Genomic DNA, 27,950 nt, shown 5'->3' with positions numbered 1-27,950 from the left:
ATGAAAATAATATATTTTACTGAAGTCTGGATTCATTATAATAATGCATGGATATGAATATTTGTGGGTTTTAAGGATATCTTAAAACCACAAATTTCAACAATCAACATTGTTTCGGTGTAGAATTTGTCAAAACTAAGAACTGTACATGTTAAAAGTGATTACAAAATAATTTTGCCTAGTACTGGAAATGGATGTCAAATTGAATAAAATAAATTAATAAATAATTTTTGGGTCAAGCAAACATAAAAAGGAACTGAATTCAGAGTATTTAAAAAGGAACTGAATTCAGAGTATTTAAAAAGGAACTGAATTCAGAGTATTTAAAAAGGAACTGAATTCAGAGTATTTAAAAAGGAACTGAATTCAGAGTATTTAAAAAGGAACTGAATTCAGAGTATTTAAAAAGGAACTGAATTCAGAGTATTTAAAAAGGAACTGAATTCAGAGTATGTTCAGTCATCAAGAATAATTAAAACTATTTTTAGATTTACTATTCTCAAAACATCTTATAGTGGTACACATATTATTCTGGAGTGTGGTGTATGGCTATTTATGGATTATATTTACAGTAAAGGATATATATAATCCTGAGAAGTTCACTTTAAATCCTCACCAAAATTACATTTAATCTGATTAAAGCGCTTATAACAATCCCTTTTATAAACTGACCACTTAACTGATGGACTCAATCCAATTTGTAATTTAGCTACATTGGAATTATAAGTCTTCGCAAAAATAAATCCTTTACTAATCCTACAGAGACTTTTTCTAGCTATTACCGTTTAAAAAACTAAATCTGATTACAGCAGTACACAATGGTAGTAAATGATTTATAGGCTTATAAAATTATAACCTCCTTATTCTTCTGTCTTCATAACATTATGGCATCTTTCAACCAGGTGCAAAACTTTGACCTTGACCTTGAACTATAACACTAATTACTGTGCTAAGTTTTCATTTGCAATTTCTGAGGAACCAGTACTGTGCAAAAAAATGTCAAGAAATATCATTGCACCGGGGCTTCTGTGATCATGGAAATTTTGAATTTTAAATTTGAAAATTGGTGGTATAAGTGTGTCTTGAAGGCCCATTTAAATTCAAGATCTAAATGATATCTATAATGAGTATCAAATTCATTTAGAGACAGATCCAAAATCTTCAAAATGGTCTAGCCAGAGATAAAGTTTTCGGTAGAAAACATTATTTAGACACCAGTAGAAAACATATACGAACACCAGTATTAAACATATTCAGACACCAGTAGAAAACACAGACGGACACCAGTACTAAAACGTATTTAGACACCAGTAGAAAACATATACGGACACCAGTACTAAAACCTATCCAGACACCAGTAGAAAACATATACGGACACCAGTACTAAAACCTATCCAGACACCAGTAGAAAACTTATACGGACACCAGGACTAAAACCTATCCTGACACCAGTAGAAAACATATACGGACACCAGTACTAAAACCTTGCCAGACACCAGTAGAAAACATATACGGACACCAGTACTAAAACCTATCTAGACACCAGTAGAAAACATATACGGACACCAGTACTAAAACCTATCAAGACACCAGTAGAAAACATATACCGACACCAGGACTAAAACCTATCCAGAAACCAGTAGAAAACATATACGGACACCAGTACTAAAACCTATCCAGAAACCAGTAGAAAACATATACGGACACCAGGACTAAAACCTATCCAGACACCAGTAGAAAACATATACGGACACCAGTACTAAAACCTATCCAGACACCAGTAGAAAACTTATACGGACACCAGGACTAAAACCTATCCTGACACCAGTAGAAAACATATACGGACACCAGTACTAAAACCTTGCCAGACACCAGTAGAAAACATATACGGACACCAGTACTAAAACCTATCTAGACACCAGTAGAAAACATATACGGACACCAGTACTAAAACCTATCCAGACACCAGTAGAAAACATATACAGACACCAGGACTAAAACCTATCCAGAAACCAGTAGAAAACATATACGGACACCAGTACTAAAACCTATCCAGAAACCAGTAGAAAACATATATGGACACCAGGACTAAAACCTATCCAGACACCAGTAGAAAACATATACAGACACCAGGACTAAAACCTATCCAGACACCAGTAGAAAACATATACGGACACCAGGACTAAAACCTATCCAGACACCAGTAGAAAACATATACGGACACCAGGACTAAAACCTATCCAGAAACCAGTAGAAAACATATACGGACACCAGGACTAAAACATATCCAGAAACCAGTAGAAAACATATATACGGACACCAGGACTAAAACCTATCCAGAAACCAGTAGAAAACATATACAGACACCAGGACTAAAACCTATCCAGACACCAGTAGAAAACATATACAGACACCAGTACTAAAACCTATCCAGACACCAGTAGAAAACATATACGGACACCAGTACTAATACCTATCCTGACACCAGTAGAAAACATATATGGACACCAGTACTAAAACCTATCCAGACACCAGTAGAAAACATATACGGACACCAGTACTAAAACCTATCCTGACACCAGTAGAAAACATATACGGACACCAGTACTAAAACCTATCCAGACACCAGTAGAAAACATATACGGACACCAGTACTAAAACCTATACAGACACCAGTAGAAAACATATACGGACACCAGTACTAAAACCTATCCTGACACCAGTACTAAAACCTATCCTGACACCAGTACTAAAACCTATCTAGACACCAGTAGAAAACCTATCCAGACACCAGTAGAAAACATATACGGACACCAGTACTAAAACCTATCCAGACACCAGTGTACCAGAAGTCCCCTGTGACTTCTACCATTAAGGTGATTGCACAATGATAACTAATCCCATCTAAAGCCTATTATGTTTATAATTCTGCCATGTTGTTTGTTACATAACTCTAATCCAATTAAGTGTAACCCTGTAATAACGCAACTTATTAACAGTTCAAAATATGGCACATGTAAAACTTCTCATCTGCCTTAAAACCTTTAAATGTGATTAAATCAGATTAATAGTGAATCAGAAAGTGTGAAAAGGAATAATGGGCTTCTACTAAAAATAGGGGGAGGACAGGAGTAAATTGACTCTTAAAAAGTAAATCAATCTTCCTGCATGGCTACTTGTAAATTTGAGACACACTATAAAGTCTGTACTTCTGTGCACAAGTGCTAAGCTTTAAGAACTATATAATTTGCAAGGTCATAGTCAACATAAAGAGTTAACTTAAGCGATTGGATGAAATGCTGCATTAAACAAGTAAATAATACTATCAGAATTCAAAATGCAAGATTCTTTTGCAACATTCCTCATTTTGCAATCTTTGCAATACTATGAAATCTTCAGTCAAACTTTTGTATTTCTAGCATATCTCTTCTTGGACTCTTGAATTTTTGTATAACAAACATTTCTCTGCACGTCTGTATGCCTTTAAACCAGTTTTGACTAGTTTCATAAACCACACACTGAATAATTTCTTATTTTCCATACCTGCCAACTGTCACTATTTGCAGGGAATTTCCCCCATGAACGCTCCCAAATGGAAATTTTGAAATAGCAATTCTGTCCACAATCTTAAACAAAACAGTTAATTTTGTAAATGCTGGAGGCTATTAAAAGCATGAAGAAACCAAAAAACAACATTAAAATGCATTTGTCGGATTCGGCCCCCTTGAAGGTTTTTCCAGACAACATAACTCCATTTGTACATAAACCCCCCATGAACATTTTGAAAAGTTGGCAGGTCTAATTTTCCAAACCACAGGTCAACCCATCAATTTAAAAAAAAAAATCCTAGATACACATCTGATGACCAAAAGAAATATGTTCACAATTTAAGAATGTTTCACAGAAAAAAAACCACCAAAAATTGTAGAAATCATGACATATTTGTTATATCACAGTTTTTTTTCTTTGTAAGAAGCACCCCTTTAAGTTTTGTATTGTCAGTACATAATAAAGGCAATATCATAATGTTTTAAACTGTACATTTTATAAGGTCACATCAAAAGTATACAAATGTCAGTTATAATTTTTTGCTGATTAAAGTCAATTATAATCTCACAATCTGGACATAAACTTAAAACCGGACCTGAAATTAGAGCTTAATGCTCTTTAACATTATACCAGTTTTGTTTATTTTCTCGCTCCAAATAACATATCAGATTTAGATACAGCATGATATTGTTCTGTTAAAGGTGAAAACATTTTCATTTGAATTTAAATGTAAACATTAATCCGAAATTATTTTCAATAATAAACCGACTCCATTTTAGGATACATATAAAATTCTTACCTTTTGTGTAGCATCTGGATGTTATAGGAAATGATCCATTTCAAAATATTATTCCTTTGTTGTATTTGTCCCCTTTATGGTATTGAACGATCAGTACCAGGTGAATATTATAAAAATCGTCTTAAAAATTACATAATGTCGTGTGTAAAAATATCAATACGTTCTATGATAAAAGCCATGTAATCAAAAACGACACAAATATACATTTAGATCTGCATCACAAAACACACTACTATAATGCCATACAATTAACTCCGTCAGGAAATCAGTTGCCTCGGTTTCAATGGAATAAATACGATAGACGTAATGTACTACGAAAGGTGTCACTCAAAGCTGGCAGACTTGACAAGGAAAACCATTTGAATACAAAGCCACATACATAATTGACTTAAAGGCTCAAATCATGTGGCGAGTTTGTAATCAAAAGACGCCAAATATTATGATAGTACAATAATACACTTACCCGATCGTCCCCACTCTCACTGTCACACTGAAATGACAACAAAGAGACACATTAATATTCATGAACGCTCAATGAAAAGTGCAGTAGTGCATTATGGGTAGATCGTAACACAACACAGCAGTATTAAAGCGCTTTGATTGCAAAATGGTATGTGAGCAATTTAAAAGGTGTTATAATAATATGTAACGTAAACAAAATCGAAAAAAAGGTTGACATCACGCTTGATCGACTTCACCTTGTGGTGGTATTTTAATACTCTGTTGAAGTCAGATCAGGGCGAGTGATAATAGAAGATATATGGGTAGTAATGATGATACAATAGGATTGTATGAATTAACCACAATACAGTTGATCTTTCTATTTTGACAGGTCGACATAATCTTTAACGCTATGAAAAATATACCCAAGAACGGAGATAAGAATACTATAATACTACCATATTGTGATATTGTCGTCAAATGCCCACGGACAGTATTGAATGGCGGTTGGCACTAGGACAATCGTAAAGACAAGACTGGCCATGTACTAAAATAGGGAGATTAGTATCTGTAAAGACATCCACACCTCTGTTATCTCAGAAGATGACATGGTTATTACAAAGCTCCCAGATATGAAATTAATTATTACTAAATTGATCCATTGTTTAGATAAAAGTACTTTAAACACTTATATATGTTCCGACAGGGGAATGTTATCTGATTATAGCAGTCAGATCTTTATTGCTTGTGTTTATATTACATTTTTGTACATCTATATTTGTAAGACAGATGAATTTAAAGTCTAAATTATACATGCTTGAAAAGGGGGAGGGGTGTTGACAATTTACAAGAATGGCAAGTGAAATTCCACAAATTACTTACGTTAAGATTGATAGATTGATTGATTGATTGATTGACCTATTTACTGATTAATAGATATTGTTTAAATCCACACATTAGCTATCAATGACTTGTGACATTCACTAAACTGTTATATGATCTTTTATATGAATTATTATACTGGCTCTTATTTCTACTATGGATCATTGCCATTGTATATCAAATGAACCTACATGTTAAGGCAGTGACAAATTCAAGGGTTGGGGGATAAAAGGTCTTTTAATTGTAGAAAAAAAAGACCATTGCTTTTTCTTTTCTTTTGCTGTATCAATTAAACTTTTTGGAATAAAACCCCCTTTAAAATATACTCACAGAATAGTCCCAGTGGTGTTTCCCAAAAAAAGGGGTACTTCCATTTTTTTTGTTGACAATCAATGCATTTGAATGGGGACAAATGGTTGGTATCCTGACTTCTTATTGTTGCAGGGAACCCTACTTTTGAAATGGATCTACCCTTGACCCTCATTCAGAACATAGAGATTTCAACAATGTATGTGCAATGGAATCTTTCTTTCACCACATATCTTGCTATTTTCAAGGTAATCAACATAAAGTTCAGTTGATACAATTCTATAAATGCAATAACAATTAAGAGTACTGAAAAGTTTAAAACTCAGGGTATACTGTGAACCAACTTATTTTCGCGGATACTTTATTTCGCGTTTTAAATTACCCTTTCTTGACCACTTCGGGGCTATTTAATTTTTCGCAATTTTCTGATTTACTTGATGAAGTTTAATAACGAAAGATCCAAGGTTTACATATATATTCGCAACGATTTATATTCACGTTATTTTTCTACTCATGAAAGTCGCGAAAATCGCGACAATAAGTTGGTTTACAGTATTTTGACAGCCTTAGTGCAATGACAGACACATCCTCATAAAAAAAAATGTTTAAAACTTAAAAAATGTTTATATATGAGCTCCATTGCCAATTACCTATACAGAAATAGAAACATACTTAACATTTACTGAATAAGTAACAAGAAACTATAAATTTTCATCTTGATAAAAGAAATATCATATTTAATTCCCTTTCACCTCATAAAATTTTGATAAATTGCTATTGGCTCTAAAATTGTACATTCTAGTAGTCCTTTAAACGCCAGGCACCTTAGATAACCAAACAATTTACAAATTGTGCAAACTGACCTCCACTGAGAGTAAACTGAATTCTGTCACTGCATATTGTCTGCGGAAAATATGATTCCATAGATAAGAGATAAAAGACTATTATACATGTATGAGAGCAGCATTTAGCCAAAACACAGAGAGTATGACATTCTTAGGTGAAATTTTAGTTATTAGGTGGAAATTTCTATGTAATAGTGAAATTTCAACCAGATTTAAACCACTTTTAGCAGACATTCAAAAATAAGGGTACACAGGCTGGCAGTCCACATATCAAAAAGCAACTCAATCATTGATGCCTGACAACTTGAAGATTCTTGGTGCAGAATTTTTGGCACTAAAGATAGAACAAATGAATTAAAATTAAAGTTTTTTGTACACAGACCTTTCAAACAGTTTTAAAAGAGAGGACTCAGATGGCATTTTTATGATACATTTAATCAAAATTTAACATTTTTGAATATCATCTACCAGCTGGTTTTAAGACTGAGAGAACCTTGAAAACATAAAGTTTAATTTATAAAATTAAAAGATATTTCGCATCTTTAATTCAGGATAGACACGTTAATCATCACATGCTGTTGTATCATCAGCACATCTTATTCATAAACACACCTCAGAGTTAATCTTAATTTGCATATTTTTACAGACCAATTAAAACCTGCTTTTTCATTCACTGCTGACACATTTTTACTCTGTTGCTAAGGAATTAAATTTAAAAGTTACTAGGCTAGGAACAATGCTCTGTCCTACCATGACAATAGTAAATACATATAAATCTCGCATGAGCCATGTTGATACAACTGAGACTATTAAAAGCTTCATCTAAATCATAAATGCTGTTTTTACAGTTCCCAGCAGTACAACAATGAATGCAATGATATTTGACACAAAATAAGCATTATTTCCTCCTCTGAGGCTAATTTCTTTCTGATAATGGCTTATTTCATGCAGACATCAAAACCCGTGACAATTACGACTGTTTGATAACCTGAAAATGTTAATTTCAGTAAAGTACAGGCAATTTCCGATTTTCAATATCGATTCAAACTTTAAAATGATTTATAAAGTGAGTCTTTTGTCGGGATTCCAAAAACGCTTTTAATATCTATTATATGAGTTTTTTAAAACAGGAAAATCGTGTCTGAATAGTGTAATTTTAAGCTTAATACAAAATGATCTATTCAGTAACAATTTTATTATATTACACAGAATTTACAAACATAAAAAAGCCATTGACATTTGTGAACAATACGAAAATCAGATCAGATTTTCTTTGACCTTCCAACCCTTAAATTCATTATGTATAATTTCACAGCCTAACTGTAGCAGAAATATTAAACTTTTTATGGCCTTAATACACCTCATTTGTGCAAATGGCTTCCATTGTTTGTTATCCTTTGTTCCCAGATTTTCAATAAATCTTGACTTCTTAAAGATCCACTTGTGATTTCTTAATCTTTGGCCTCAGTAACGACAACCTCCACCGACTGATTAACAGTGGTCTCTTAAAACCAAACATACAACTGTATTCATTAGTTAATTCTTCACCGTTGTTTGCCCAACATGCAAACAAACAGCACTTCAGATATGAAGAGGATGAATTTCATTAATTCTTCACATGCTGATGACTTTATTGTGATAATTATTCTCCATCTGTCAAAAGCACTCAAAGCCGTCTCGTTATAATGGCTGACCTGAATTGGTACAAAACATAATTTTCTCACTTGATTACCCTCGCCAGCCACAGGACAAATCTGACCTTTGATCGGAGATAATAGCGGGACCGACTATCATCTTGAACTTGGTCAGCTGTGGATTGATTATCGGTGATGGAACGGATGTTCAGTTTCACATAAATTAACATGTGTGATGCAAGGGAAATGAACGTTGTCATTGCCGCACGTGCGTTCTAAATAGAAACAAATTACTCCTATTCATAAATACAAGTTATAAAATGTCTTTTTAAAAAGAACAAAAATATTGTAATTAATTAAAATTCATGGGTATGAATTATACAAGAGGGACAGATTTCATTTGTATTAAACGTTGTTATATTATTTATTTAGAAACAATGTTTGATCAGGCAATTTTTTCTGTTCCCATAATTCCCCACAGAACTGTCGAAGGAATAAAAGATCTTTTGACAATGTCAATCTGAGGGAAATGTCAGTTCATTCGTCCATTTCTTGGAACTCTGTAACGTTTTCTGAAGGAACAATTGGATTGTGTTGTAAAAAAGATTTGTTTTCGTACTTAAAAAAACATTGTTAAACAAAAATAATAAAATTAAATTTCTAATTAGAAATCAATTGAATGTTTTTGAAGTCAGTAAAAAATGTCACATGAAAAACAAACAGTTTCTGGTTTATCCAAGCTGACAAAATATTTGACATTTAAAGAATTAAACAAGAATTGCAGACCTAGTGGTAAGAGTATATACATTTTTTGTACATGTAGCAGTTCCTTCCATTTTTTTCAAACATTAAAGGAATTGTGGAAATATATTTATTTGAGAAACGATTTCTATAAAGTCGTTCAAGCATTCTAGGATTTATATCTTAACAACCACAATTTACCATGACAACCTATAATCGTAAACAAACGACAAAAATAACAGGACTTTTCTCCGTCAGTCAAATTACCGAAGTTTTTCAACATCCTTGATTAAACTGGCACTAAAGGCTTCATGATGATGATCGGAACAGGTTAATCACTACCATTAGGAAATTTCTGAGGCTAAAAGGTTTCCACAGTAACAATTTCGCATTGATTTTTTACCAATTATATTCCGTGAGAATTTCCCTAATGAGTTACAACAGTCAGTTTCCCCTAATTTTAGGCGAAGTTTAATGAATAAAGAATATAACCAATGAGATGTTTTGTTTAAACAAAATTGCTCTTGTAACGGCTCTATGTCAGATTAAAGACAAACACTATAATCTAAAAGTTGTGCCAAAAAAAAATTGATCTAGATGACACAATTGTCCTTCGTTTGTACCATAAAAGTACTTTTATTCACATATTTTGTTCTAAACATGTCAAAGATACATTGGTTTCACTAAAACTAGTTTCAGTTATCAAGTCTGCTTAGTTCATTGGTTTAGTCTGTATACTTGTAGTGGTGTACGTCTGTATACTTGTAGTGGTGTACGTCTGTATACTTGTAGTGGTGTACGTCTGTATACTTGTAGTGGTGTACGTCTGTATACTTGTCGTGGTGTACGTCTGTATACTTGTCGTGGTGTACGTCTGTATACTTGTAGTGGTGTACGTCTGTATACTTGTAGTGGTGTACGTCTGTATACTTGTAGTGGTGTACGTCTGTATACTTGTAGTGGTGTACGTCTGTATACTTGTAGTGGTGTACGTCTGTATACTTGTAGTGGTGTACGTCTGTATACTTGTAGTGGTGTACGTCTGTATACTTGTCGTGGTGTACGTCTGTATACTTGTCGTGGTGTACGTCTGTATACTTGTCGTGGTGTACGTCTGTATACTTGTCGTGGTGTACGTCTGTATACTTGTCGTGGTGTACGTCTGTATACTTGTCGTGGTGTACGTCTGTATACTTGTAGTGGTGTACGTCTGTATACTTGTAGTGGTGTACGTCTGTATACTTGTAGTGGTGTACGTCTGTATACTTGTAGTGATGTACGTCTGTATACTTGTAGTGGTGTACGTCTGTATACTTGTCGTGGTGTACGTCTGTATACTTGTCGTGGTGTACGTCTGTATACTTGTCGTGGTGTACGTCTGTATACTTGTCGTGGTGTACGTCTGTATACTTGTCGTGGTGTACGTCTGTATACTTGTCGTGGTGTACGTCTGTATACTTGTCGTGGTGTACGTCTGTATACTTGTCGTGGTGTACGTCTGTATACTTGTAGTGGTGTACGTCTGTATACTTGTAGTGGTGTACGTCTGTATACTTGTCGTGGTGTACGTCTGTATACTTGTCGTGATGTACGTCTGTATACTTGTCGTGATGTACGTCTGTATACTTGTCGTGATGTACGTCTGTATACTTGTAGTGATGTACGTCTGTATACTTGTAGTGATGTACGTCTGTATACTTGTAGTGATGTACGTCTGTATACTTGTAGTGATGTACGTCTGTATACTTGTAGTGGTGTACGTCTGTATACTTGTAGTGGTGTACGTCTGTATACTTGTAGTGGTGTACGTCTGTATACTTGTAGTGGTGTACGTCTGTATACTTGTAGTGGTGTACGTCTGTATACTTGTAGTGGTGTACGTCTGTATACTTTAAGCAGCAGGTCCACTGGATTTGGTGTATGGAATTAATATAAGGTGTATTGAAGGTTTCATATGACCTTGACCTCATACATAGTTCTTTGGTCAATTTAAAGACTTTTTGTGATGTTGTCATGCAGTTAACACTTAAGCAAATTAAGTCAACTATATGTAGTACTGTATGGAATGATTGTGATGGGTACATGTGTGTCTGGCAAAGTTCATATGACCATGACCTCATTTTCTTTGATCTTGATAATGTTAAGTGTATGTAAAACTTGTATTAAAACTTCTATGTTAAGGAGTAAAACATAAATTCAATCATGAACATGAGGCAAGACATTTCAGAAGTACACTCTGCAATCTTTCAGTTATTATTTATAACTCAGATTATATGGTCATCAATGATGAAATTTTACAATCAATGATCTTAGATAACTGATGGATTTTTTGCTACAATGTTTCATCAAGACCAATTCTCAATTATATATTTTCATCAGAACATCACTAACCTAGGCTGCCTAGGCTATGTGCATGTGCTATTTTTGTAATTTCATCTAATATTTATAACAGGCCTGAAACCAAAATCAAGTTCAATTCAGATAGGAATGTTTCTATACAAGGTTAATAAATATTTTCTATTTACTTTTAAACCCATATAAACCTATGTGTTATTATATAATGTGCAAATTAGATATTAATTTGGAGAGTTTTTACATTTTCTTTTCATGCATATTTTGCAGGGTGTATGCCTCCCAACTAGGAACACCACCATTATGGATATATGGTATCAACATTTTGCAGGGTGTATGCCTCCCAACTAGGAACACCACCATTATGGATAGGGTATCAATATTTTACAGGGTGTTACTAATGCCTCCCAACTAGGAACACCACCATTATGGATATGGTATCAACATTTTTCAGGGTGTTACTAATGCCTCCCAACTAGGAACACCACCATTATGGATATGGTATCAACAGGTAAACATACAAGCACACACACCTTTTTGAATGGCTTTATCGTCAAAACATAATAGAGTAAAATTAAGAAACAATTTTTAAAGATAATTCATTTCTCAGTGAATTCGAAGGAGTAAAATGTAATTTTAGAGTAAAGTCAGGATGAATGAAATAACTCACTCATAGCATATGATAGTACCAAATAAAGGCTTGTACGAGTCTGCAGTTTTATTCTCCAAAATTGAACCTGCCATACAGGGGTGTGGACTAATGAGTACCATACGCAAGAAATAAGAAAACAAATTATATTTCGTGGTATATTTCGTGGGGTGGTTTGTTTTAAAGGTTTGATAGATTGAAGTCAAGGAGCTAAAATTTTGTGATCAGAAAGGGGGGTGAGGACATTTTATTATGTACCAGTGCCAACTATACAGGCCAGATTACGATAACTTTACAAGTTAAACTTACCAAGTAGCCTCTCCCAGAGCTAGAACTTGCCTGTAAAGAAAATATAAATGATTTTAAATTACACAGAACTATTTCCACTTTCAATTTAACACCAACGCAATATCATTGTAAAAAGTTATGTAACAATTTTATTCTATGGATTTTTATATTACAGATTTTAGTATATTTTTTTATATTACAGATTTTAGTATATTTTTTCACTTGAAAAAATCATACAAGGCTTTTACTTATAACAGTAGGTTATTCAATACTACAAGAAAATTACATTTTCTCCATATGACTCCAGTTGTTTTAACAACATTTCACACATAGTTATGGCCAACAACACATGAATGCTAATTAATGCAAAAAGAGTTCCTTTTTTTAAAAAATATGAACATTTCAGCAACTGTTTGAAGAAACACTGTATTAGATTTTAAAATTATGCCTACTTAAATATCAGCTGCAATATCTAATAATTTTACAATATAAAAGGCATTACCACAATTTTTAAATTTTTAAAATTATATGTAATTATATCATATTAACTTATAGCATACAAACAAACAAATTATATATCATTTAGATATGAAAATGTCAAATGGTGTTATTTTTTAAATCTTACCTTCGTGGTTTTATTAGCCATGTTAAAATGCCCTCTAATAACAATCTTAATATCGTAATACAGTAAATATTACATATAATGGGTTCTTAAAGGGAGGCCTCTTCTTAAATGTTTGGATTGCTGATTACAAACTTAAACAAATTGACAATAATCCTTAATATACACTTAAACCATACTTAAAAACAATTTCCAATATGTTAAAATTTAAAAACTTTTATTACTTCAAATATTCAGAACCTATTAACTTAATGTACAGTTGGATATTAAAATCTACTAAAAATATTCAATCTCATACTGCAACAGTACGTATTTTTCGGTAAAAGAGTAGAATTTTTAAAATTGAAATCGCCCATCAGCGCCTCTCCAAATGAGATTATTAAAGACGATTTAGAAAGCGCAAAACAGATTTTTAATTTTATTAAGAGTATTTCTTTAAAACTTTTGACATTATTCTTTAAATGGTAACACCTACCTAAAACCCATTAACTGTACTTAGCATTGAAGATCAAAGGGATTTACGAATTAGCTATTCAGATGATTCTTTAAGAAATCTGCCACAATCTTTGACGAGGCGTGACAAAAACCACTGATCAATATATTTATAAACACACAAAGTTAACCCCCTTTCATATATCATCAAGCGATTGTACACCCTTCACATATCAAAGACCCTTTATGTCGCCATATTCCTTAATATGGACAAAATTCTTTTAAAATAGTTTCAACTTTACATATTTTTTTTGGTTATCATTTAGAATATCAATGTTGTAACTGTATGGTAACAATTTTTACAGTTCGCTACATTCAAAAATTATCAATTTATGACTAAAATGTGTTTCTGTGCGACTATAGACATGCTACAAAAAAATATTTAAATCAGTATATGCATCCATTAAACTGAAGCCTTTAAGTACCGTAGATTATCTTTTTTGTACACAAATCTTTTCCAATAATTTTTAAATTGAAAAAAATCAGCTCAAACATTTCTCTTAAAGTTGCATCATCAATTTAAAAACTTACTTCAGTATAAGAGTGAATTTTAAGCCCAACACTCTCCTTTTTTGATGAAACACTTATGTCATGTGTGAATACTAAATAAGTAAGATTTTACTATATACAGTCTGTTACATTATGATCTGTATATATTCACACATGTTAAAGTATATATCTCACAGCCGTTATCATATTATAAACAGATTTCAAAACATTTGGTCCAAAAATAAAATTTCAGCATGTTAAGTCTTCAGATGTTTATTGATACAACACACCATCATAGAAGTGTGAAAGCTGCAGTCCTAAACTTTGAGATCCAAAATTTGAATGGCCATTAAAAATAAAACAATGGTCTGTGTAAAAACTAAAAGAAAAATTATCAAAGACCAAACAATTTCATTGAATTATTTATAAATATTATTTTCTTAAAATCTTATAATATATATATATATAACTAACCTTATTCTATTTTTGATTCAATACAGAAACAATGTGACATTTTTTCAAAATATTTTTATGCAGCTAACAAGTGTATTTTTGTTGTATAAAAAATCAATTATGATAAATAACCATTCATTCATGTAAATTTTTATTTGAAGCAAGCTGTTTTTTTTATTGAATCTGAAATAAGATCTCGTAGCTGTGTCATCATTTTGAGTACACAAGTTAATTTGGATCGGCATGACACAGTGTTAACATTAAAATACAATGGCATCTCTGTCTGTGACGGTCTGTGACACTCAAAGAATGATCTTGATGCTCCCAATATAACTTAAGTTCAATAAGTTTTTCTTAGCTTGATCTTATAATAATTTACATAAGTTGTAAATGCATTGAGGATCTGTTTGTCCATGTAAAAGGTTTATGTAATTACAACAGCGAATGTGTACAACATATGTTGTTTGTTGTTGTTTTAACTATTTTTACTTATTTTTCAAAGTAGCCAGATGTTAGCTGTGTTGGTGTGGGCAAGCTGTTTTACAATTTGTCCAATAGTTTTGGTATTATATTTGCGGTGAACTATGAACTATAATTCAATCCTTAACATTAAAGATTGTCTTGTTTGGAAAATGGTAAATTCCAATTTTGCATACAACTGACAAAAAAGAAAATATTCAAAGCCCAAATAAAATACAATTGTTAGGAACCTGCCTAACCTTTAAATATTAAATGACAATATACCTACCATACCCACATATTAGGTGTCATTCCATTGTTAATGTGTTATATATGTCAGTCATTGACTGATTAACAGCATGTACAAGAATTTCATTGAGGTCATTGACCCCCCTTTTTTCTACACCCACTCTATTACTCTATTATTACTGATCATTACTCTATTCTCGAAGCAATGAAAGTGTTTTTAATATGATGGATGCTTTTGTCACAAATGTTTTGTTTTTTTTGTAAATTGTTTGTTTTAAGATTGTAACACAGTCTGAAGGCTGCTGTACTTTGACTATTTTATTTATTATGTCTGTTTTGTTCACGCATCGTTGTAAATATAACGAAATGGATGAGACTGTCATACAAGCGAGAGGTTAAGCGCTATAAAACCAGGTTCAATCCACCATTTTCTAAATTTGAAAATGCCTGCAGTGTATCAAGTCAGAAATATGACAGTTGTTGTTCGGCCCTTTGATGTGTTTTGTTATTTGATTTTGGCAAGTGATATGGGACTTTCCAATTGAATTTTCTTTCGGAGTTCAGTATTTTGTGATTTTACTTTTTCCACAACAGTATACACACCTCACTGAGCAAGTCCCTGGAATCGGTACTTCTCCTGGGACTGTTGACTTTATGATGGTCTGTCAGCTCTCCACTAGAACTGGGTTCAACAGACTCCTCACTCTGCCTCAGTCTGGGGGAAGGTAATGGAAGAGGACGATGCTGAAAATTAAATAAATAAACATAAGTAAAAGATGAAAGATACCTGAGAGGGACATAATAATCAAATTCATGAGTTGAAAATAAACTGACGAAGCCATGGCTAAAATTGAAAGACAAACACACAAAGTTTACTATAGTACACAAAACACATCATAGAAGACTTAAGACTATGAACACAAACCCCACCACAAACTGGGGGTGATATCATATGCTCCTGAAGTGTTTCATGCATCTAACTGTGCACCCATATCTGGGGACTTTCTAGAATGAAGCTTGAAATGTATTAATGAAACTATTTTTAAGGAACATGATGCTCCTATTTTGAAATGTATTTGAAACTGAAACTTTCTGTCATCAGGCTTTTATGGCAATTTTCTACGTCTATGTCTGTAATTCCTCTGCGTCAAGAAATTCCAGTTTAAGCCAATATCTGGTACTTAAAAAACAACTGGAATTCCCAGTTTAGAGACTAATTTTATTCTAGAATTCAATAAACTATATTCAGGAGATAATACTGATTGTCCAAACAAAAAATACAAAAACTTCCTCGCTCTCCGGAGAGTTCTGTAGGCAATAACCAGATCATGAGAGAAACAATAGCACATTCAAAGAGATTAAACAAATAGAAAATGTAATATGGGAATTAATTCAATAGGATTCTATATCTATAAAACAGACGATTAGCAATTTATGTTCCAACCCATACTCATTAAGGAACAGCTTAATAACTTTTTTTTTATTCTCTCAGGAAATAAGAACATGGCCGTTTCTCACACCTGCACACCAATTTCACCATTTTTATGTCTTTGGAAGGAGAGTGTTAATTATTCAGTGGTAATGACACCTTTACTGGTGAATAATAAATGAATGAACGTTAAAAGACCTGTGGAAACTAACACAAGAACTTGCAGATGTTTTTATGAGACTTGTTTTTTATTCAGTTCATATTACCAGTTTCAAGACAAAAATATGCTTTACATTGCTAATCGATTCTGTATTTTTATCCTGAGTTCTTCACCTGATTGCAAGGAGAAGGAATAAAATTGCTAACAAATAGTGGAGAACAACATTAGGCTTTGATTAATTGATATTTAAATGTTTAAGGTCAACTTCAACTTCCAAATAAAATCTGATCAAATGAAGGATATCCAACTCTCTAGTTGGAGAACATTTACTGGCATATAAGTTCCACTTTATTGAATGGTTGTGCTTTTTAGACATATTATTTTTTCTCAAGCCGACAAATTACACAAAACTGTTACATTTAATTTCCTAGGTTTTTTCGTAATTTTTTGTTTGTTTTGTTGAATATCAGTCCACATATAATGGTAAATTCGTGGTTCCCTGAGTGTACTACCAAAATCTATCGAAATCATTTACAGAGCTTGAGGAATTAAAATTGCTCAAAAGCCTGTAATATATTTGAACCATTGTCGAAAAAACAAAATATCTATTTACAAACAAACATTATCCTTATCTATATGACTATAACAATCAATATTTTCCAACACATCAAATCGTAACCCATAAATCATAGCATCAATTTGTGTGCCGCAGTAACAGCTCCTGTGGACCCCCATCATAAATCATAGCATCAATTTGTGTGCCGCAGTAACAGTTCCTGTGGACCCCCGTCATAAATCATAGCATCAATTTGTGTGCCGCAGTAACAGCTCCTGTGGACCCCTGTCATAAATCACAGCATCAATTTGTGTGCCGCAGTAACAAGCTCCTGTTGACCCCCGTCATAAAACACAGCATCAATTTGTGTGCCGCAGTAACAGCTCCTGTGGACCCCCGTCATAAATCATAGCATCAATTTGTGTGCCGCAGTAACAGCTCCTGTGGACCCCCGTCATAAATCACAGCATCAATTTGTGTGCCGCAGTAACAAGCTCCTGTGGACCCCCGTCATAAATCACAGCATCAATTTGTGTGCCGCAGTAACAAGCTCCTGTGGACCCCTGCAGTAACAGCTCCTGTGGACCCCCATCTATAATTATACCAGCAACCAAAGACAGTTTTATCACTGGGAATTATGGGACAAATTACAGCTGTGTATTCACGTGAAACTTTTTATCATACCCTATTAGAACTTAATAACGGTAATATAGAAACCAACTGCCTTTAATAACCATTCTGAATCGGAGATAATTTCAGTCTTCTGATACCGGAATTCCTGAAAATTATTCCTAATGACGGACACAGAATCGGAGAAATGAAAGTTTTCCACAAAGATAGTGATTAACAAACCCATAGTGAAGTCCTAACTATACGCTGCAATGATCAGACTATAGTTAACTAACTGATATCGTGTAAGGTTATATTTACAGCAAACATAAATACAAGTTAACATCAAATTATACGTAATTCACTTCTTTTTATGACTTTATCGGAATATCCAGCATCCTTGACAGAATTATACAATATATCGGGCATATTTCCCAATGGAATTGTTCTGATTTTGATTTTTTTTAAATGGATAATTGGATTTCTGACATACTTAAGTCAGTTCCCATGGTAGTCCAATTAGGAGTTATTTAGAAACAGAGATACATAGCATTATTAAATACAAAAGAAAACCCTACGTCTAATACTTATATATACTGTAAAATTGGCATTTTCATCCCTTTGATATGAATGGAGTGAAAGATTAGGGTCAAAGACGCTGAATTTTGTAAAGTAAAACAGTTGAAAGTATCTGCATATTGTGGAGGTTTCATTAACACATCTAGACTTGTTTTGTTCCTTTCAGATGTCAAAAACATTCATCAAGGCTAAAAGCAAGAAAATGCATCAAAAACCGCCATCAAAGCGTATTAAGTCAGACACACTCCATTCACTAGCATTTCGTAAATTAGCATTGATTGCTTAACATGTTCCCTGACCAACATGTTCTAAAATAATTATCACTTAATAACTCTGGGTCATCACTTAATAACTCCGGATCATCAACTATTGATGGCATTCATCTAACCTACTCATCACAGATTTACTCCCGATTTTCATCCTGTCGTCTGCCGGCCCCAGAGAGCAGGATACTTCCGAGATGTCACATGAGGATATTGATTGGCATCACGATACCATATTGATTCCCGTTTTATTTGTGTCAGTCAGGCGAACTCATCCATTCACCAAAGCCTGCCAATTTATAGCACAAATTACAGAAATAAAATGGCTTAAGGAAACTATTAGTGAGCGACAATGAAGGAAAATATTCTATAATTTAGCCTAGTCAGTCTAGAGACATGAAATGATTAACAACAATAGCCCTTGTCAGATGAACACATTTGAATTATGGGTTGCAGAAATTATGGTGTAAGTTGTTAGGATTAAGGTATTGAGGACCATTATCTTGGTTATGAAATAAATTGTCCTTGTAGAAATCAAAACAAGAGGGTCGTGAGGGACTACCAATTGTACTAGAATTAGCTTTAATTCACAGATAAAAAAGTATTAAGAGATAAACTTTATTTAATGTCGACACTAATATGGTTATAAAAAAACGAATCCTCAAATTTATAGAATTCATCTCCATATTTAATAATTGACTGCAGCATTACAATACCTGTAAATAACAAATCAGTCAAAGTAGATGGCAAAATAACAAAAGCTTTAGGGTTGTATAAGTGAATAACTTCCCAAAGATGGCATCATATAAGCTTCTAAACAACACAAACCATAAAATTATGTACCCCCCTTTTTTTTCCTCACAAAAGAAAAACCCAAGAATAGAAATGAAAGACTTCAAAGGTATTCTGGATAAGAGAAACAAGACAATTTCAATTGTTCATATAATAAACCAATTAACCCCACTTAAATAACTGTAACAATCGAGAAAAACTTATACTTTTTCTCTTTATACTAAAATTTGAATGGAACTAAGAGCTGAATAAAAGGCCAATGTCCATGATTTATTTAATGCTGTTAGCAAAAAAAATCTAAATATCAACAGATGTTTATAATGAACTTGTTATTTTCAATCATAAAATCCACGAAGCTTTTTATGTTTTGACCTTTTAAAGCAAATGTTACATACATATCAAAATATACATGAACATGCAAATTCATTTACGCTTTTTTTCAATTTCAAATTACGTCAACATATTGCATTCTTCACGCCATTTTAGATATCTCTCTTTTGGTTATTAATGCATCATCTACTTGTACACAGCATTTATATTTCAAGCATGTATTTCCTAATGTGTTTTTAATAAATACAACTCACTTGGAAAAATGCAAAAAATATTATTCATAAAATGAAATAACATGTATTTCGTCAAATGCTTTTATTTTTCACTTTTCAAATTCAGTTGTCATGCAGTTACGTAACTATTAAATTGTCTTTTATAAAACTTGATTCAAAAAAATGAAAAGTTTTAAAAAATCATTACATAAGGAAATTTTATGAGTAAATTTCATAGTTAAACTCTCAGGTGTGAAAAGATCACATAATTCCATCAAAAATCTGAAGGAATTTGTTTTTCAAGGATTGGTCACATGATCTCTGTAAAAAAACGAAAATTAAGATTACAATTTACAAAAGGACTTTGGAAGGCGGACTGCAATCTTTCCAAACAATATTTTGCAGTATTTATGTTTTATAAGATCATTAAACCATTTATATCTACATTACATTTATTTCGTGTTTTTATGTTTTCTTTAACGAAAATGTTACATATTATGATTCATCAAAATATGGTAGACTAGATATTTCCTTCGCCATATTTTCTTATATCATTTCTTTCTCTCAGAACCGATAGTTAAAAGAAAAAGTATTTTAAGCAGAAATGCTATAGAGCTGGATGATTTAAATTTTGACTCTGATTAAAGCTATAAAAAACATTATTCCTTGCACTTATATACAATTAGGATCAATATATTTATCAAAAGATGAGATGTCAAAAGCAATTGGCATTCTAAACTATAATTAAAAAAAAGCAATAAATCAGAAAAATTAAAGAAATCTAATAACTGCCAGTTGTTGATAATTATATATTGGTTTTAATTATATCAACTTTTTCTGTGCAAAACGCTCAATTGATCAGAAGTCAAATGTCCCAGAAAAAGATCTTTTTATCCCATTAAGCCACAAATTTGACGATTACTTTATACAATTACAGCTTAGCTGACAAGGCTACCAAGATTAATGAAACCACACCAGATATTGCTTTATTACACAGTCGGGGTCGTTATTCAAGCATCAGAGCAGATACAAAATACCAGTTTCTCATTTCCGCTGGATACATGCCCTTGTTCCCAACGCAGCTGGATAGGTATGCAAATTTCAAAGCAGAATATTGACAGTAATTTGCAGAAAGCTTGGATATTCATTATATGACGGCAAAAAACTAGCTGTGAAGTTGTTAATAACCAATACACAATTGAGTTATGAATTTTCATGGTTAATTTACCACTTTAATCTCGTCCCGTGTTGCAAAACCTTTTAACATTGCAGTTAACAAGTCGGAAGCCATTAAAACTGAAAACTTGTTCCTTTTATGAACGTGCTCATAACAAAATCTTCCACATGAGAAGTTTTCTCTCATCAACATTACTTCTCGCCCAAGCCAGCAGCTAACTGGAATAATCCCTTTTCCCCCTGGATAATTTTCAGGAAAATTATCTTTAACTCAATTGTTACAAACTTAATTGGTATTCCTAATGGAATTACCCAGGGTAAATTGTAAGTCATGGCGAACAAGTCACAACACGGAAATGTCTTTTGTTGATAATTACAAAAAAATTTGATTTTAAAAATTGCAAAATAATATTAATCAAAAAATAATAAAACTGTCTTATATTCTAATAATTTCATTTGTTCTCATGTAAAATTATTAAAATCTCCTGAGCAAAGCATTTAATTCTAATGAAAACAAGAGAGGATAAATGTCTTTATAATAGGAAATTCTAACAGACTTCTTTTTACAATATTGTGGTGAAAACTTGCATTTCAATGGCTCAATTATTAGATTTCATTAAAATTTCAAGATTAAATCATGTTTTTTTAGTGTCAAGAAATAACATCATAATTTTGTTTCATTTTTTTCCAGAATCTCTCAAAACATCATTTCATTCTATTGTTAAAGTTTAAACCTTGTTAACTTCAACAGATATTTTAAAACCGCCATAAAAACAATTGGATTAAAGGACTAAATTTAAATTCAAAATATATACTGACTTGTCCTTTAATTTGATCTATGCACAAACTGCAACTTAAGAATTCTGTACTAACATTTCAAGATTATGCAATTACGCTGCAGTTGAAAAACCTCGGGTAAATAGAAACTGTCAAATCAATCGTACAACCAAATTGAATTTTCTCTATTTTACATGCAGAGCACCTCACAGATCTATTAATGATTATCCATGAAAATTGTTCAAAAGCCATCTTTTCACATCACCATGACAACTAGAAAAAGCCAGGAAATTGATCTTTTTAAAAACATCATCTCATTTAAACTAAAAGTCTGAAAGGTATCTCTGAAACTAAGGCATCATTAATTGACATTCAAATAGCATTGGTTTTTAATTAAATTCAAATAAAATTGGAATTTTCAAATTTCATTAATTCCTCTAGCATACTATACATGCACTGAGAATTATTTTTTTCTGGAAATCAAATCTAGAATTTAGATGATTATTTGTTAAAGGGCTTGCCACGCTATAGAATAAGTGATAAGCTGAACAAACACAAATCCTGTTCCATTATTTATGGATTTTTTTAAACACAGATCTCAATGCAGTCACAAATACTTACAGATGAAAGGTTTTGACCATTATCCATGTAGCATGGAAGAACATAAGATTCATATTGGTGTATAATTCTCTATTTTTTAGTCATTTTTAAAGAATATTGAATACCGGTATTTAAAATCCAGAAGCAAATATTTCAAGCATAACATTTACTGAATGTGGCAGAAAGTTTTAAACACTTCAAGTCTCGCTTTAAATTTGATTTTTTTCTCATTCAAAAATCTAAAAAAAAAAAGATAAAGCAAATATGTTTAACTCTAATTGATGAAGTGCTTCATGAAAGCTTGTGGGTTTACATAGTATGATTGGTCTGCTATCAGTTCAAAAGGTCTCATATGCAACAACTGTAACTTAGTTTATTTTTTAAAGTATTCAAGGCCTAAATTAAAATATTGTTTGTTTCCCCAATCCCGACCCTGCCAAGCCAGGTGTGGGTAGGTAGGTAGGGAAATAATTTTATTTTTCCAAAAAGCTTGAACTTTATCGGACGATCCTGCAAGCCTGAAAATCCAAAATGAATAAAATAATATTTGACTTAGTTTTGACAATAAAATTTTATGAGTAGCACCTGAATTTGCAGGGTCGGTCGGGATTGGGGAAAAAAAAACAATAATTTATTTTAGGCCCAAAATAGTTTAATGTTTTCAAAATCAGACATAAAGGTCACCCGACAGATTTGATCAAATTAAATGTACAGAAAGCCATCATCTGAGCTCAAGATAGGACATCTTATATTAAGTGAGGGTTGATATGCTGAAGCGAACCCAACGATAAATAACTACTAAAACTTGCTTAGGTTTGACAGTAACTTGTTTACCTAGCTTACATGATCAATGGCAAAATCAATTGTTAAAAAAAGTTCATATTAAAAAAATATTTTAAAACAAAAACTAATTTTCCTGCATCACAATTGAAAGGTATTATATTATAATCAGTATAAATTCACCTTATTAGGTAGTCCTTTTCAATCGTTCCTGCAGTATATCAATACTTTAGCATGGTAAAAAAGTCAAAGTACTTCAAACAATCTAAGCACCCGACACAACAAGGGACTACTGACTCAAGTGACTACCACAATATTTTTAATGAACTCCTCGACAACCCTTGATTTATCAATACGGTAACACTCGATATGATCAAATCTTAGGAAATTTTGTCACCTAAAAATTCATCAACTGTCACAATCTAAATATTACATATTTGTACAGCTCAGATATGGAATATGTCGTGTTTGTCCACGGCACTCATAGTACAATTGAATGGAGTGTTTTATTAGACTGCGGGTGGTATTTGGCAGTAATCAACGCTGAAGAGGCCCTCTATTGTTACTAGATCTTTATAGCTGATAATGGCAGACGATCAAGTATAAATTCTCCCAACATACTTGTCTCAAGTGCTGGATACCCGGCAATGGATCTCCCGTCCCGGCCATTATAATTCTGTTGCTATAATAAGACTGCAAAAAATCTACTTCCATATTGTTGTCATGCAAATTTTCTTTATTTAGTAACTCCTTTAAAAATGTTCAATTTAACCTTATATATATATACCATCTCTTAATATGACTGTTGTGTTTATAAATATTATAGAAGGTAAAAAGGTCCAATTCCAATTAATATTTAATATCAAGCAAATATTCTTTATTTGGCAACTTTTATTTAATATCTTTAATAAAAAAAATAAGTGTATTAACTAAACTCAGGTAGCAAAACTAGAACATATTCAGTCTGACACTTAAAAATTAGATAATAAAACATATTTTTGACACCATTTATGAAAAAAATATATGTTTACAATACTAATAATTCATATTTCCGCAGTCCTTACTGACATAATGTTAATTCTCTCATGTCAGGCTTTGTCTAGAAAAGAGGCTTCAGGTTTTAATGTCAATGTATCATATTCTATTTTGATACTCAGATAATAGTTGAAATGATCCAGCAAAATCTGGACAAGGAATTAAACCACAGTACATATTTAATTTTGGCCTTCAGATTATTTTTTCCATAAGTCAAAAAAAATACAAAAAAGGAAAATCCTGTGCAACATGTGAAAATTCAATGAGATCGTAAGTAATATCTTGGTGATAAAATTCTTTTGACCTTCAGTTAAGCCAGCAGAAACTTAGTCACGCAGATGTCCATTTGCCTGTGCCAAATACATAAATAAGCAGCCAGAATGGGGAAGCTAAATTTGATGTGATTCATGCCACTGAAGGATGTGGTCTGCACTAAAACAGATGCCCTGTTACAGCTAGTAGAGCCCTTGTGAGATTGGACTCTTAATTGAGTCCTAGGGTTGCCTGTTGCAAGGAAAGATTTCTGTACCTACTCAACATATGGGTAGTATCTACATATACCCTAAGTAAAACATCCAGCACTTCATACCAATATTGCTACAGTCTTTGGATAATCTACCAACAAACTTCAGGGTTAATTTGTAAATGTTCTGAACATCCATGAAATATTTGGCAACTAGACATTATATAAATAAAATGAATTTATTGTTTATAATTAGAACACACTAGAAAGGTCTGTCAAACAAGAGGGACATAATTGGAGTGCTGTAAAACTTGTTTGATATTATTATTATTTCAATAACACATTGTTCTTCAGATGACTTTGAACATTCAATGGCTATTTTTAGGTCCATATGCTATTTTAACTCAACTGAACACTCTTTATAACATGAAATTTGTGAGGAAAAAAAGGAAATTAGCTCCATTAAAATTAAGTTCTTGATAAAAAGAAGACAGCAAATCATAACATGGTCTACATTTTTACAGTTGTCATGAATAATTTATAAAATGAACGGAAAAAATGGGCAGAAGTATGCATAAATTACAATAATTCACTGAAAAACTTAACTGTTTTTAAATGCAAAGCTATTACCCTTTAAATAAAATAAAAAATAAAATTAGTTTTGACACAATCTGTCAAATTATTATATCATAAATCTGTCTTTTTTTGTAAAAAGTCATTTTTGTACATGTGACATGTGCATTGGTTTTTGTTGATTCAAAATGAAAATATATGACTAAACAAAATCTTTAAATGATGTTTCCAATAAAATCTTCAACAGTTTTTCCCCTAAAAAGGCTGAAAAACAAAATGACTTTTAAAATTTGTCGAAATATTTGTTAAATTATTACCTTTTAAAGAAATAACATCCATTTACCTTCAGTTATAAATCCTTTTAAAATTGAGAATTTCACAGTATTTCTTCAAAATATTGGCAAAAACTGAAAATCCTTTCAATGAACTATAAAATAACACAGTGGCAATGAGATAAACACAGAATGAATATGCATTACGTAATCAGTGAGTTCACTGGCGAGGTCATGTTTTATCTAGAGAATATCTCTGCTTTATTTATTACACCTCACTGTTAGCATCAGTTAGGAAGATCTCTAACTTATTATCATTATGTACTTACACAGTCAAAAGATAAACATTTCAATGTTTTTCATACCTTGAGAAATCAACTTGATATTTTCATTAGTTTAGCATTTACTTATTATATTGCCAATTACACCTGCAATTTAACCTTCACTTTTTAAACTGGGATTGGAAGTAATGAAAAGCAAAAACATTACATTATTAAATAAACAGCAGAATTTAGTAGAAAATATTTTTCACCTGACAATACCAGTAATAACCAGTTCCATGTATTACAATCCCTCAAACAATTTCTATAGTCCATTTTCCATTGTTTTATTATTTGACAAAAGGCACAATTATTAAACCATCCTTGCTGGTTACTAATAAGAAAATTAATGCGATTAATTAATTTAGATATTCAGAAAGTGCCCTACATTAGAGGTCCAACTTTTACAGGAAAGTTACATATATCAGAATGAAAAGACTTTACAAAGCAATGTTATGTAAACAAGATTAATTACACATGTATTATACAAGGTTCTACATGACTGTAAACTCTAAAGTCTTCAAATAGATTTATGTTTTGCAAAAACTGTGTGGCATGTACATGTACCAGTATCATTAATACTACAATCCAAAGTTATGTCCTTTAATTTTTACTGAATTGTGCACATTTCCTACTGTAGATCTAGTTTATTTTTGCTATAAACCTATATTGAGAATTAAATTTGAGGTACATCCTTGCATTGGACAATAGTTTAAAGAATATACTACAAAGGTTCTGTATAAAATATTAAGAACTTTAATAACTGATGTTATAATTTAACCCTAGTATATTGACATGTATTTTGCATTTAATCACAAAGTAATATGCACCAATCACTAGAAAAAGAACATATTTTTCCTCAAGTCTATTAAGTGAATTTTCATCAGAAAAACCCACTCTTGCAGATGATACACACCATAAATGATGGTGTAATTAAAGTATTATGTTCATGTTATTAGGGTCAAATAACAAAATTAGCAATTTTACAAAATTAACTGACCTTTTACTTAAAAGTAACAAGCATTTGCACTCTCATTAAATTATTCCGTCTGAGTTACTCCATAAATAAATATTCCTTTTTTTCTTACAGTCATAAATTGTATGGACACAAACAAAAACTTACAGACCACAAACTTTCTATATATCTGGACGTAAATATATGAACAAGATATTAATAAATTCCTCTGTCAAACTTTATCAAACATATTTCCACTCGAGACTGTTTGATAGTAGTCTTTTTATTGTACAAAGTTTGGCCACTACAAGTTTTCTATAGGAACTTGTCACCGTAGGACTTAGTGTGCCTGTAATGAAATTTATCTGTATCTAAAACACAGCACTTGAGCTCAGGTATTTTATCACCTTTCAGCTGATACCAGGGTATAATTTTCCAATGATGATAGGTATTTATCAACCCTGCGTTACCGGGAGTGAGCCTTGAAAGCAATTTGGACAGGACGTTACGATGTCCCTGCGTTTACACAAGGATTTCGTTGTCATCCACAGAAGAAAGCCCGTTGAAAAAACAAGGAATTAACATGTCTTTTGCATTGGGCATTCAACACCCGCTGTCTCTATTGACAATCATAACAGCCACCTAGCTCTCTGAACCCTGTATTGGAATGTCCTATGATATTGTATGCGACGCATAATCTAAGCCGCATAATCTAAGCCGATTAACAGATCTTGTTAAAGACAATTGATGAAAAATGTGTACTGCAGGTGTCAACTAAAGACATTGATTGCATAGCAGCAGGGGAATTAGAAGATT

The 27,950-nt window shown here is 32.3% G+C and overlaps 1 protein-coding gene across 5 annotated transcripts in view; it reads right to left on the bottom strand.

The window, feature by feature from the left end:
- Positions 1-27,950, bottom strand: part of LOC134681450 (autism susceptibility gene 2 protein-like) — a 138,588-nt gene that overhangs the window by 47,437 nt on the left and 63,201 nt on the right. For all 5 annotated transcript variants that reach the window (XM_063541082.1, XM_063541085.1, XM_063541084.1 and 2 more), the window contains 3 exons: positions 15,857-15,997; positions 12,511-12,540; positions 4,812-4,838 (listed from right to left, as the gene is read on the bottom strand). In XM_063541082.1, the coding sequence (XP_063397152.1) occupies positions 4,812-4,838; positions 12,511-12,540; positions 15,857-15,997 (198 nt within the window). The remainder of the gene's footprint in view (positions 1-4,811; positions 4,839-12,510; positions 12,541-15,856; positions 15,998-27,950) is intronic.

This window comes from Mytilus trossulus, chromosome 8 (genome assembly GCF_036588685.1).
Source record: "Mytilus trossulus isolate FHL-02 chromosome 8, PNRI_Mtr1.1.1.hap1, whole genome shotgun sequence".
NCBI classification, from domain to species: Eukaryota; Metazoa; Mollusca; class Bivalvia; order Mytilida; family Mytilidae; genus Mytilus; species Mytilus trossulus.
This window is presented reverse-complemented; position numbering and strand designations above follow the sequence as displayed.